Raw genomic sequence first — 13441 nt, forward strand, 5'->3', positions numbered from 1 at the left:
GTTTAGACTTGTGAGCTTTTGCACTGAAAGGTCTGAGAACCTGTGCTGTAGGTAAACTGGGTTTGTGTAACAATTTGACAACTTCTATGTCTTGAAAAGTTTGTGGGAAAAGGTAAAATGTGATAAAATCTTCCATCTTCAGTCTACAATAAAGGTCAAGTGCAGTCCGACATTTTAAAATGTAGTGTCTACAGATATTTTAATTTTTGGAAGGAAACAAGAAGCGGTTTGCTTTTACACTCAAATACAAAATACACACAAGATAAAACAGTCAAGCACTCTGAACAGGGACAACCTCCTGATACTATTTAATACTTAGATGTCAGCACTGGTTAATGATTTTTTTTTTACTCCTGTGTGCTATGCTACTTTGAACACAGTACATGTGCACAAAAAGTCATTATACTGGTGATTTTTTTCTGGTGTTATGAGTGTGACTGTGATTGAGTGCATGCGAGGAGTTTCTCTCTGACCTTTGTTACAACAGAGAACACACAAGAAACATAAAACCCTAAAAGTTACTCTAAAAGCAGTTCTCCCAACATTAAATACAAAGTTGTAACAACGGCTGTTGTAAGATCAGCGTTTCTTGGTCTTTTTGGTGCTGCTTGACGATTTGGCTTCAGAGGTGGTTTTCTTTGGAGGAGCCGGGTCTGTTACTGGTGGTGGGGAAGGTGGTGGTGTTTTCTTTTTCTCTGCAACACAAACAGTGTGTGTCTATGCTTTAACAGTGTGTTATTGTCTCTCCTTCTCAGTTAAAAGTTAAAACAGTTAGTTATTTGCTCGATACCTTCACTACTTTTGGGCTCCAGGCTGGACTGATCGTGCAGTTGTTTCTCCAGGTCTTTAATCTTCTCCAGTGCTGCCTGGAGGGCCTCCTCAGCCTTCAGAGCTCGCTGCTCAGCACTCTGGACCTGCAGCTCTGACTCACTGACAAACATATGCAGATAATAAATCTGGCCTAGACGCCCTTTGCAAATCCACAGGTCAATAGGGGCCCATTCACTTTCTGAGCTACTGCACTCAGCTGAAGTGTGGACACGTGTACCAATTATCAACCAACAATGTTTGATGGTTACTAAAGCATTTTTTTCCCCTTGTTACCCTCCTGATGTGATTTTGTTTAATAAACTCCACTAGAGTCTGCCAGATGTGAGAGTTTCTTTTTGACTAACTATGAAAGGCAAAACAAAAGCACATATTTTCAGCCATGGTAGTGATTGCTGCTCATACTAGCTACCCAATTCTTATTCCACATAAAGTGGAAAAATCATCACTGTCTGTGTGGCAGAAGAGAGCAAACAGGCAGCGAGTGTTGAGAACAGTACATGAAAAATCTTTTAAAAACTGGATATAAAATGTATCACTATTGTTTTGGAGCAGAAAAAACATCCACAGTTTGGAAAAAATAGATTATTATACTAACAGCTTAATAGTACATATTGCTACATAATATTCCATAAATGCACGTTCTACTCAACCACAACAAGGTAAACTTACTGCAGTTCCTGCTGCAGTAATCCTACTGTGGTCAGATCACTAAAAGCTTTCTGGGCTTCATCTGTTGCTGGAGACACAACCAACTCCTCAGTCTGACAGAAAGAGACAGAAACACAGACACGCCTTTTCAGTTCTACACAAAAGTGAAGGCATGGCACTAATGCTCCCAGGGTTTACAACTGGATAAAGATTAGGCTAAAAGAGCTGAGAAACACCACCATTTCAAAAATTACTTATAAGAACAACCTTTTATGAGATAATGGTAAGAAAACAAACAAGAAAAAAAAGAAAATTATAGGAAATGTAATTGAAATGTTTCTTTTGGACATATTAAATGATTAATGTGGACTACAGGCTTGAATTATAACTAAAGCAGACTGCATGGAAAAATTAGTATGTTTTTAGTTGCATATGTGCATGTTATATTTTTCTGTACAATGGAATCACTATTCTCAACAACAGGCAAGGGAGCTTTTTACTGTACATGTACTTTATGTTTGTCTTGTACCTGAATATGGATTTGAAAATACGAGTATAATCTAAGCATGCTAACACAATTCATGCAGATATTTCTAAAGTGTGTGATGTAATTGTCTAACCCCATTCAGGCGAACACTGCTCTCTCCCAGCTTTCTTTGCGTGATGTTCCCATCATAGTCAATCAGATTCACCACTGGGCTCTCGCAAACCGTTAGCTCCCCCTGCAGGCCAACAGCAACACTTTTCAATTTTCAGACCCATTTGTAAAATTCACTAATGTCTGCAACACAAATTTCCAAATTCCATGATACTCCAAAGATTTCCTGACCTGAGGGAACAATGAATATAACATAGAGAAATAAAGTATTCTGCATGTTATGTCTTTTATCACAAACAGGTCTAAAATCTGTTTATCTGTTTTTTGTTTTGTCTAATGTGCAAATTAAAATTTATCCAATAACACTTAATTGAAACTGTATTAATACCTGACAAATCTCTTTTTGTTCTTCTTCTCCAATAGTGCTCTGTAAAGAAATAAGAGTACTATCACTGTCCTCATCATTATCCTCATAATTAGGATTAATTCTGTATATGCAGTTATGAATACCTCATCTGTCACACATGAACATTATAAGACATTATAATTCAGGTTTATTTACACAATAAATGGAAACCAAAAAAGTGCTAGTCAGGAAAATAAGAGTCTGAATAAATGTAATTGTTCAGCCTGCATAATAGTTACTCATGGTCAAATTATAATTATTTATAGACAACTGATGAATCTTAATGATTTAAATGTTTGGATAACCTTGTGCATGAATAGTAAACACAGTGCATCACATTGAAACTAAAGCAGAGTGTAAATATTACAGAGTGTTGTTCAGCTTCTCACTCGGACTTTTGAGCTGTAAATGTCACTGACCTCCTTCGGTTCTGCTTCAATCTCATCTTTGACCTCTTTGGCCTCATTGTCTGCTACAGGCTCAGCTGAAACCTCTTTGTTCACCTGAAAATGCATGCACACATACAAATAGCCATCATCAAAGTGCACAAAAAATATATGCCTTTGATGTTCCTCTCATTACGCTCACTTTTCAAATCAATTATTTTCCAGATTTAAAACTTTGTCTTGAGGTGATCACAACTTAAATAGGTAACTGATGCTAAAGTCAGGCCCTCAAGCATGTTATTTGATCAATCACAATTGCATTTTCTGACATCGGCTCTACTTAGTTGTCACCAGCCTTTCAAGAATTTAGAGGAAGTGATAATGTTATAATTTCACAGAAACCACTATTTGTTATCAAATGTTAGTCACAATAAATAGCTAATTAAGTGAAAATGTATAAGCAACCACTGTCACTCTTCAGCAGTCATCAAAATTAATCAAAATTCAAATTAGGTCTGTCCATGCTGCTTGTATTTGAGTTGAATCCTCACCAGAGACTCCAGACTGTCTGTTGGAGAGACAGGCACATCACTGCTGGAAGTGGGGTCAGCCTGTCTGACACACAGCTCCACAGAGCCACCTTCCACTCCTGAGAGCAGGATTAAACTGGTCTCCACCCAATCAGTGCAGTCCCTCTGAGGACAGACACAGAAACTTACACAGAGCACATTGCAAAGCTTACAATTACAGATCCTGTCTGTTTAACAGTTGACACTCCTGCTGGATTTTTGCAATGATTGTACACATATCAGCTTGTTGTTTACCTGTAGCTTTCTGCACTCCTCCATCTCATTTTCACCTTCAATTTGATGTGGGTTCTGTAAAATCTGCTCCTCCACAATCAGCTGGCATGAGCTAAAGTCAAAAACACACATTCATGATAAGTGAACCCCGGAGACAATCCTCCTGTCAGTCCCCTCCCAGACACACATCTTGTTTACTTTCAGTCTTTTAGCAACTAAACATGCTTTAGCCATAATTTCTTTTCTGTACATTTTTTGGTTATCACTGCACTCTGTAGTAAATTCTATTGTATTTATTTAATCATAACTTACTCATATTACCTGCATCTGAAATCTAAATTGTAAAAATGGATACAACGTCTGTTACCTGGTGATGTATTTGGAAAAAAAGCCAAGTTTCTCAGCCAGCACCTTGGCATCCTCATCCAGTTTCTGTAGTGAGATGTTTGTAATGTATTGGTGATCCTGTTCTTGGCTCTGGTCCTCACTATGGTCAGACACCATAAGGAGCAACAGATCCAACATCCAGCGAGTCTGAGCCATTTGAATGGAATTGACCTGGTAGGAGAGGAAACACTTAAACTCAAGACAGCACCTTTGTACATTACAGCATATTTTTTTTAACAACAGAAAGCCAAAAAGGCAATTCGAATAAAAATAATATATTTCAGAGTATCACTCTCCTCTCCCTCAACAACCACAATGTCCCCGAGGAAGGCCCTGAAACCACAAGTGCTCTGGAGCTGCTTAGTAACCAAAGTATAAAAAAAACAGTAGCAGGGTGAAGCAAGGTGTTGGAAAACAAATAGGTTTTCTATAAAGACATCACTGTGAAAACTGAGGAGGCTGGAAGGGCCTGCAAAGATGTGGATTAAATGGCAGAGACGATCCACAAGAGATATGTGGTTTAGAGCCTTTTCTGCAGAGGGACATCAGTCAGTGAACATGACAGTTCAAAGATCAGAGCAGAAGGGAGGAAGATCGGGCATTGCAAAAACAGCAAAGAACTCTAATATTACAGAAAACTTTGGGGACACACTTGTTAAATATTTTAGCAATAAATTGCTAACCAAACACATTCTTTAAATAGATAATAATAGTAAAAGATAGATAGTAATAGATTAGAGTTTTTGCACCATTTAAAAAAAAAAAAGTAAACTTCTATTGACAGTTTGGCTGAACCTTGTTGATGCTCACCTCCTCCATTAGTCTCTGGTTCTCACAGTCAGTGAAGTTGGACAGGCTGGTTATGAACTCCTGCACTTTGTCTAACATCTTTCCTGTCTCTGTACTGTTACACACACACACAACAAAGTGTCTTAGACCATGACTACCAGGGAGTATCTCAATTTCAGCATTAAAACATATGTAGTCTTAATTTCTCATTGAGTCTTGTCTTTTGATGAATATACCTGTTAATGTGTATATAGAAGCTTAGAGGCTTAGATGTCTTCTAAGAAACTACTACTTTATTGGGATGTTATCCAACTTAATACATGTATTTTCACAGGAAGTATTAATAAACAATCAGGGGGTTTGAATGAGATTTGAAATCAAAATTGTGAGTGGATGGCAATTCTAAGACCATACTCATGATTTACATGAATCAGCAAATCTTTGTTGCTGTGTTGGTTACCTACACCTGGCACATTCTCAGAATAGGTCACAGATAAATGACAGGTGTTTGTGAGGCAACCACAGTATATGCATATTTGATAAACACAAACTTCGTCATACTGAAGAACTTTCTAAAGTTTTATTGTGGTGTGAACTTTTCTACAAAATGCTGATAAATAAAGCATCTGTTTTTCCATTAAATTCACAATTTAAACTTACCAACCAATTATATTGAGACAGATTAGTGTCTACATTTTAGGATAAGTAGTAATACCATTCAATGCAAAACTTACTAAAGGTTGAGCTTGTGTTTGTCCTTTTCATTCACTGTCTGCACAATGGAGATCTTCTGCAAGGCTTCTTCAGCCAAACTTTGCCAATTGTACAGTCCCTTTTCCAGCCTCAGCCATTCAGAGACCAGCATCTTTTCTGGACAGCCAATCACTGCTCCAAGCTTGGCGACCCAGGACTCCATCAATCCGAGCAGTGACACGATCAGTCCGTGGATTCCTGAAACAGCATGGCTGGAATCAGTTCCAACAGATCAGTCCACATCCCAAGGATTTACTTTTTTAATCCCGACAATGAAGCCACTTTAAGCATGTTGCCATGCAATGTTTATGAATTAATTAATTTATAAATCATTAAGCCTTTAAACAGTTTCCTCCTGTCTTATTGACAAAGCTCATAAAAAACGAGGCAGATATATGAAGTCTCTGTAATTAGAGTGTATGTGTGTGTGTTTATAGAAGGTATTACTTGTGTTGTGGGGACATAGATCTTTTTTCGAAGTCACATTGTGGGGACCCGTCTCCCTTTTGGAGACAAAAAGCAAGGCCCCATAATGTAAATTAATATATTTTAGGGTGAAGTACAGGTGAAGGTTAAAGTTAGGGTTAGAGTAAATCTCAAGGAAATAAATGTAAGTCAACGTAATGTCCTCTGAAGTGATGGAAACACAACTCTGTGTGTGTGTGTGTCAGTGTTTGTTTCAGACACCCATTTGGACTACAGTCAAACAGAAACTAAATCAGTGTCAAGTGATAGTGTCTGTAGGCCTCGAAATCATACTCTTTAGCTCCTTTAAAATCTCTCACATGTTAAAAAATGTGAATATTTCGGCCCTCACCATTCTCTCCACTGACTTGCGAGTCCAGCTGTTTATGATGCTCAGATATGACCCTGGCCAGCTCCATTAGGACCTGCTGGCCTCCAGGAGGTTCACCATCAGGGCCCAAGTGTCTTCTGAACAGCTGAAGGCTCATATCCAACCACCTTTCCTGAACATGGCCAAGTTCGCCTAATGTCTGCTGGCAGCAAAGCAACTCCTCACCTTGATAGTGCTCACACTGCAGGGCCAACATCTGCAGAGACAAGAACAACAAAAGACAATAAAGGATCATTTTCTGCTGTACTATATGACCCAACATATGCCACACACACTAGATATTTGGAATAAAATCTAAATGAAGGTTGGTTAAGTGTCCACTGTCTTATTCTACTGCTACACAAGGTGTAGATCACATTTTATCATTTCATGAGTCAGCAGAATACTGTATCTTAAAAACATATGGAACTACTAGTTTGTCCTGAGCTGAAGCATGTTTGAGCATCAAGCCAAGAGTTCACTGCTCAGTTAAACCCTAACAAGACAATTTTTCATAGTTTATGCATTGTGGCAAGTGATAATAAGCACTGGAGATGAGGCTAATGAGAGATAAAAGTGATGAAATGTTGCGATTACATCAGAAACATTACACAAATGAGACAAATCAAATACATCAGATAGATAACATCAATGAAGGCAATGAGAAAAAACACACACACAGAGAAAGTAAATGCATTGTCTTACTTCTGACCACTGCTTCAAATCAGCATGAATCCCTTCCACTGAAGCTTTCTCATATTTTGGGTCAGTACACCTTGAAAAGGAGAAGGAGCATCATTGGCATTCACAATCACACACACACACACACACACACACAATACAATACAATACACACACAGATCAATCTCCTCTTCTATAAATTGTTCTGAATGATAACCACCTACACCATACTGGGTGTTAAGTCCCAATAAGAATGCAAAATTAGGTTATTATAGTTTTCCAGGGACTGAAACATCTAAAGGACTTTTTTCAGGTAATGAGATTTTGAGTTGACACTCTGTGTTTTAGATATGATCTCATATGAAGTTTATTTTAACTTAGGGTGGCTTTTCATAATAGATAATCATAGTAAAATATTAAATGATCTCATGCGGTATTTCTACTCGTCTGTACTTGTTCTGTGTGGTGCAGAAGGCGAGCCACTTAGTGATGCCTTGCTGGATGGCACTGATCTGGTCACACTGAGAATGTTCAGTCTTCTTCAGCTGAGACATGAAAGCAGTCAGCTGTTCTCTCCAGTAGTCTGTAAGCTCCATGATGATATTCAGGTCCTCTGTGTCCTACAGCAGGATGGTTACTGTCATAGTCAGAGTCTAACAGAACCACCTGGGATATTTACAAAGAGGAGTTATGGGTTTTTGCAAAAAGTGCATTTGTTACCTTTGAAGCGAGGTACATGCTGCAGTGCTCTGCTGTCTTAAACCAGCTCTGCCCATTGAAATGCAGCCGTTTGACCAGCTCCAGCTTCTTCACACTGATAACCTAACAATCGTAGAAAGATATATTGAAACTTGTTTGGAGAAAATTGAATTAATATTGGTATCCTTCAGAAATTTTACCATTTTTATTGAGAACAGTTGAGTAGAAATTGTGTCCCAGCAACCCAAAAATACTGATGTAAAGTTAAAGTTAATACATACTATCAAACCCATTAACAAGGCTGTGCATATTATAAAATTTTACCCAGTAACGGACAAATCTTTTTCATGTTTCAACACTGAACATGGATACATGGAGTTTTCAGAAAATAAAACCCTAGCTATCCATATTAATAACTTTCTTATTCCTTCTGACAACCAAAATCAATTAATCTTTCTTATTCATCCACCATAATAATACACACGTCACTGACATTCAAGGTGAGTACAGCTGTAAAAAACGAAACATAAAAATCATGGCTCACACACCTTGAGGGCAAGGCAGAAGGTGCGTTGGCTCCAGCAGTCTCTCTCCTCAGTCATCTGGAGCAACTGAGTCTCAAGGCGACCCCTCTGCAGCTCATACAGCTGATGGTAACCTTGAACCACACTGAAAAGAGCACATAGATCATGTGAGAGGGAACACCAGGTCACATTTTGTACTTTTGTACTGCCCATTTGCTGAACTACTGCTGTACTTAGGCTCTATCTCAGAGTGAAATGTTATATTGTTGTTATATTTATTTGGTTCTCTTCAACATTTTTTGCAAAATGAATGAAGGATACAGTATAGAGTGTCTTTATCTATAGAGTAGTTATCCTTTATATATCATATCCATATATGTAATTGCCTCTGTTTCTCATGGATTTTTAATCAAGGTGCAAATATGAAATAATGAAATAAAATACTCATGGCAACCAGATAAATAATGTTCACGCTGCTGAAATTAGGAATGCATCAGCCTGTTGTAGAATTAGAGTTGGACTGAATGAACTCATGTTCAGTTCAGTCCTACAGGGGGCACTGACTCTGAGTTGGTGTGAGTCTGATCAAGGGCATCAGCCAGCTGCTGGTGAGCACGCTCCGCCTGGTGGGAAACAAAGGAATCATGGTCTCTGATCCTGGACAGTTCCCTGTGAGCAGGACATACACACACACACACACACACACACACATACATACATATTGCTATTATTTTAATTTCTTGCATTTATTATTTATTTATCATTTATTATCTTAAAATAGAATTATTCCATCAACATATTCCAATGTTTACTGCACACAGTTATATCATTCATCGTGACCCAGCAGCCTGACCCCTGACCTACGTGCTGAGCTGCTGGATTGACGTCTTGATGCGATGGATTTCCTCGGTTAGCCGGCGATCCAGAGCCCGCTGTGCCACTGCCTCGGTGTGCAGAGCCTTCAGACGGCGGGGGATTCGCTCAAGCAGGGACTGGTAGCGCTGTCTAGACACACAAACACAAGAGCTGCTGGGAAAAAAACGTTCTCTGCGGTCATTACTGGAAAATAGTTTCTGAAAATGTCACATTTTTCCCATACTATCTGTCAAAATATGATGCAGAATTAACTTGAGGCGCCAAAAAAGTAATAACAAAGCAGAATTGTGCTTCATTTGATATCAGTTCTTATTTACATCCATATTTACATTATAGGCTTTTAAGTAGCTTCAAACACATAAGGATTATGAGACTCCTTCAAAAAGTGATAAGGTTTTGTTATTTTGGCATTGTCCTAATGTGTTGGCTGCTAACCTGAGTTTGGCAAGCAGCTGTCCTCTCTCGGCACATCCCACACTGACCTGCCTGATCAGTTCATGGAAAACAATGTTGTAGATGTTCTGCTCAGTCTGCACCAGCTCCAGCAAACCCTCCATCTGTAACCAATTTCATCACATTGTGTTTATAATTTCTACAGATAGCTGTACTACTATAAGAATCACTTTATAATATCACTGAGCACTTCTGTTTTTAATATACAAACCTATCATCAACATGTTGAGATTATGACGTAAATATTACAAGCAAAAAGAAAAAAACACTACACATTGTGATGTAGATTTTAGATTTTTGCTAAGACATGAGCAGAGACAACTTGACCTGGGGTACATAAAAACCTCCCTTCCTTAATCTTACATATTTGATGATGATGTTCAGGATAGTGTGGTTTTTTTTTCAAGTTTTAGGCTATTTACTGAATGAAAAGGTTTGCTGCTATGTTTACATGTTCTGTACATGAAAGCAGCACAATACTAGTATCAGCCATACGGACACATAGAAGCTTGTGTACTCTGTTTGTTTGTCTGTCTACCTGTGAGAGCTCAGTTAGCTCCTGACTCTGCTGATCCACTCCAGCCTTCTCCAGCATGTCGTCCATCATCCTCATCAGCTGAACAACTTCCAGTCTGCCACTGGGCTTCCTGGACACACAGAACATTAACACAAATTTGTATTACTATACATTTACTGACTTCTCTTTTGCAACATTCATCCCTTACCCTACAAGCACTTTGCCTACCCCATGGAATACTACTTCCTACAATTAAGCTGTACTATTGCTAACAAAATCTCCCAGTGAAGACTACTGGACTGGACAGGCTTATCTGTAAATAAGATTAATTCATATTTTCTACACTCACAGTGAAGGAAAGACACGTATCTTCTGCTCATCATCTTGCAGTTGCACTGTGAAGGCACTGAGAGAGGGAAGGAACATGAGAGGAACTTTTTTCCAATTCCAATTTGACAATGACAATATAAGGATGCCCGGTTAACATCAATAAAACAGAGCGTGATACATCTGTCAACATAAAGAAGCTGAACATATTGAAGTGGACTCACTCCTCAAAGAACTCCAGGCTCCGCAGCCCTTTGTTTTTCACAATGTGATATTCTTCTGGAATCAGACTCTCTGAGACACTCAAGTTCTGGGAGACAGAGAGGCTGTGACTACATGACACACTGTATACTTGTGCATGCAATAAACTTCAAACTACTATTAAATCATGGTGCATTTAAGACTGTGGAACTTTCTACTACTGAATACGAAAAACCCAACTACTATGGAAATGTCAGATTTCTCTCTAACTTTTTAAAACACATTTACAAGGTTTCTGTATAGCAAAGTTGACTTTTGTGCATTTGGGAGACTAAACGATAACAAACATATGCTACTAAGAGACAAATCTAAATGGGTTGAGTGAGTTTAAGAAGATAATAAACTGAAAATGAAAATATAGGGTGTTTTCTCAGGCATTCTATATTTTCGCCATGAAGGTTTAAAAGCTTAGAAACCCAAAACAGTTCAGCTGAGCCGGTTTACCTGTGTGTCACCGATGCCACACCTGTCAGTCAGAGGTGGGAGGGCTGTTGTCTTCCTCTGGGTCACCATAGCATCACATAGGAATGAAATATCCCTGTATGAATACCGTCCACACGCAAAAGAGGAAACAAGCACATTTAGTCTCTTTAGATCATCTGCAGAAATCCAAATTTAAGACTTTTGGGACATTTAATGTTACCTTGATTATGGATTAACTATCAAATAAGGGAAACATGCCTTTTAAACAGTCTACTTTTGACTGGACTGTGAGAACCAGACTGTTTTTTTTCCTCTATTAGTGTCAAGGTGAATATGCATGCATGTGTATGTGTGCATGCAATTAATATTTTACAATTTATCAAAACACCACTGACTCTGAATCTTTGTAGAGACTTCATTATTACAACAATGTTCATGTAGTCTTGTTGGTCTAACTGACCTGCCAGCTCCTGTCAGGGATGTTGGCTGCTCCAGAAAGTATTTGTATTTCTTGCGTCCGAGTGGGTGATGCCAGACTGCATCTGGCCGTCTGATTCCGCATCCCTTTAAAATACGAATTCAGTTTAGGAACACTAGTGTCAAATTATTTCAGCCACACAGAAATAACCCTCTGCAATCAGTTTAAATATAAATGGGTGTTCAAAGGTACCTTGCAGTGCCGATGGTGTGCAGTGTGTCCCAGTGTTTTCCTGTTGCAGACAGTGGATGTAAGGCTGACCAGCAGTTCATCTGGGATGATCTGGTTGTGAACAAGATGTGGCTGTGTCTTTCTGCTATCCACTGGGACTTGAATATTCAGGTCTGCCACTGAGAAAAGATAGATTCAATTTAAACAAACCAGCAGGTGTATAACTCAAGCTCTGACCTTGTTATGATGAATGATAAGCGTATATACAGTATGTGTCTTACAGTTTAATATTCCAAACATATTTTCCTTGCATTATGCACAAGGAGCATTGACATATGACACTTCAGGCTTCCCATATTTGATTGATACTCTGCCACGGATTGTGAGAAAAATCTTTCAAGTGCATCAGATGGAATATTTTTTGTTCCAGCTGGATAGAAAAGTCTTAGAGGAATCTGGAAAGCAGTAAATTATGTCAAATGACCTGCAAGGTTTTTCAAACCTTGAATAGAGTGACTTGTTTACTAGCTTCTTTCAAGGCTTTATATTCTCTTTAAACTCTTAAAAAATGCAGTAAAACACAATTACACAATTACATTTTGCATTTTTGAAAACATTTAACATTGAATGAGCTGTTTTGTTTTTAGTAGTTTTTTTTCTTTACTATTGTTTTACTTTATTTTCATAATATGGATGTAATTCGGTAAAATCTGGGGGGAAAGTGTGACCTGTATTTATGAGAAGAGCACACAGCCTCCACTTTGTAATTAGATAGATGTGATGTAGATTCATGTGACAACAGTAAAAGGACATACAAGACTACATTCTTCACATACAATTAAATTATCGAGGATAAAGACACAATAAAGCTTTTTTCCATTGTGGTCCTCTTAGGGGGAAAGGGGTAAGATGGCAGATATTCAAGTCAGGCAAAGAGTGGTTAAAACGCATGAAATAACAACACACAATAAAACAATTAGACAAAGACAACAAACAGAAGAATTATATAACAAGAAATAAAAACTTATGATTGACTTTTCATCAACCATTTCTTTACCAAGAGTTTAAAACTCCTCTCAGTCTGCTGTTGCTTCAGAGAACCTGGAGAACAACAGTGTATAAAAATATATTTTTGCGTGCAGAACTCTTGAATCTAAAAGGAATATGTAAAAAAAAAAAAAAAAAAAAAAAAGAAGAAGAAGATGAATTTATGAGAGGCAGAACGTTTGGCAATTGTTTCTAACGGTGAAATGAAGTGTATCCAGCTGGTTATTTGTTTGTTAAGCTCAGTTAGCCTCCACCACTGACTGCACAGTGACTTCACCTCTGGTGTCCATCGCTGGCTCCGACCTCGATGAACTTGGCGCTGAACTGGCTCTCATTGACGCAGACATTCCCGGAGATAATACACGAAGGTTTTGCCAGAACAATTATGAAACAAACATAACAAAGTCATGTGGGCTAGAAGTTAGATTTATCAGCCAAAAAAAGAAAAAAAAGTTGGGGGAAATGTCTCTTCCACTCTCCCCTGAGCTTCAACTTCCTGGTCGCGTTGCCATGGAAACGCCTCGGGCTTCTCCAGTTCCGTGTACAAT

At 38.4% G+C, this 13441-nt stretch overlaps 1 protein-coding gene across 5 annotated transcripts; it reads right to left on the bottom strand.

Moving 5' to 3' along the window:
• Positions 1–172: 172 nt before the first annotated feature.
• On the bottom strand, positions 173–13393 carry axdnd1 (axonemal dynein light chain domain containing 1). Of its 5 annotated transcripts, none has more exons than XM_042415763.1 (26): positions 13171–13392; positions 11868–12025; positions 11658–11761; positions 11219–11312; positions 10738–10823; positions 10536–10592; positions 10208–10316; positions 9652–9773; positions 9205–9345; positions 8905–9009; positions 8365–8485; positions 7838–7939; positions 7571–7737; positions 7142–7211; positions 6419–6653; positions 5583–5799; positions 4870–4963; positions 4040–4230; positions 3694–3784; positions 3421–3564; positions 2903–2986; positions 2466–2504; positions 2100–2201; positions 1501–1592; positions 791–930; positions 173–695 (listed from the first exon to the last, which is right to left on the bottom strand). In XM_042415763.1, exons 1-26 carry the CDS (start codon positions 13238–13240, stop codon positions 580–582), a joined length of 3051 nt encoding a protein of 1016 aa, XP_042271697.1. In that variant the 5' UTR covers positions 13241–13392; the 3' UTR covers positions 173–579. The 5 variants fall into 5 exon arrangements, with proteins under 5 accessions (XP_042271697.1, XP_042271696.1, XP_042271698.1 ...); XM_042415762.1 differs by having other exon boundaries at positions 9205–9366; XM_042415766.1 differs by having other exon boundaries at positions 632–722; positions 9205–9366; positions 13171–13393.
• Positions 13394–13441: the final 48 nt, after the last annotated feature.

This window comes from Thunnus maccoyii, chromosome 7 (genome assembly GCF_910596095.1).
Source record: "Thunnus maccoyii chromosome 7, fThuMac1.1, whole genome shotgun sequence".
In the NCBI taxonomy this organism is placed as follows: Eukaryota; Metazoa; Chordata; class Actinopteri; order Scombriformes; family Scombridae; genus Thunnus; species Thunnus maccoyii.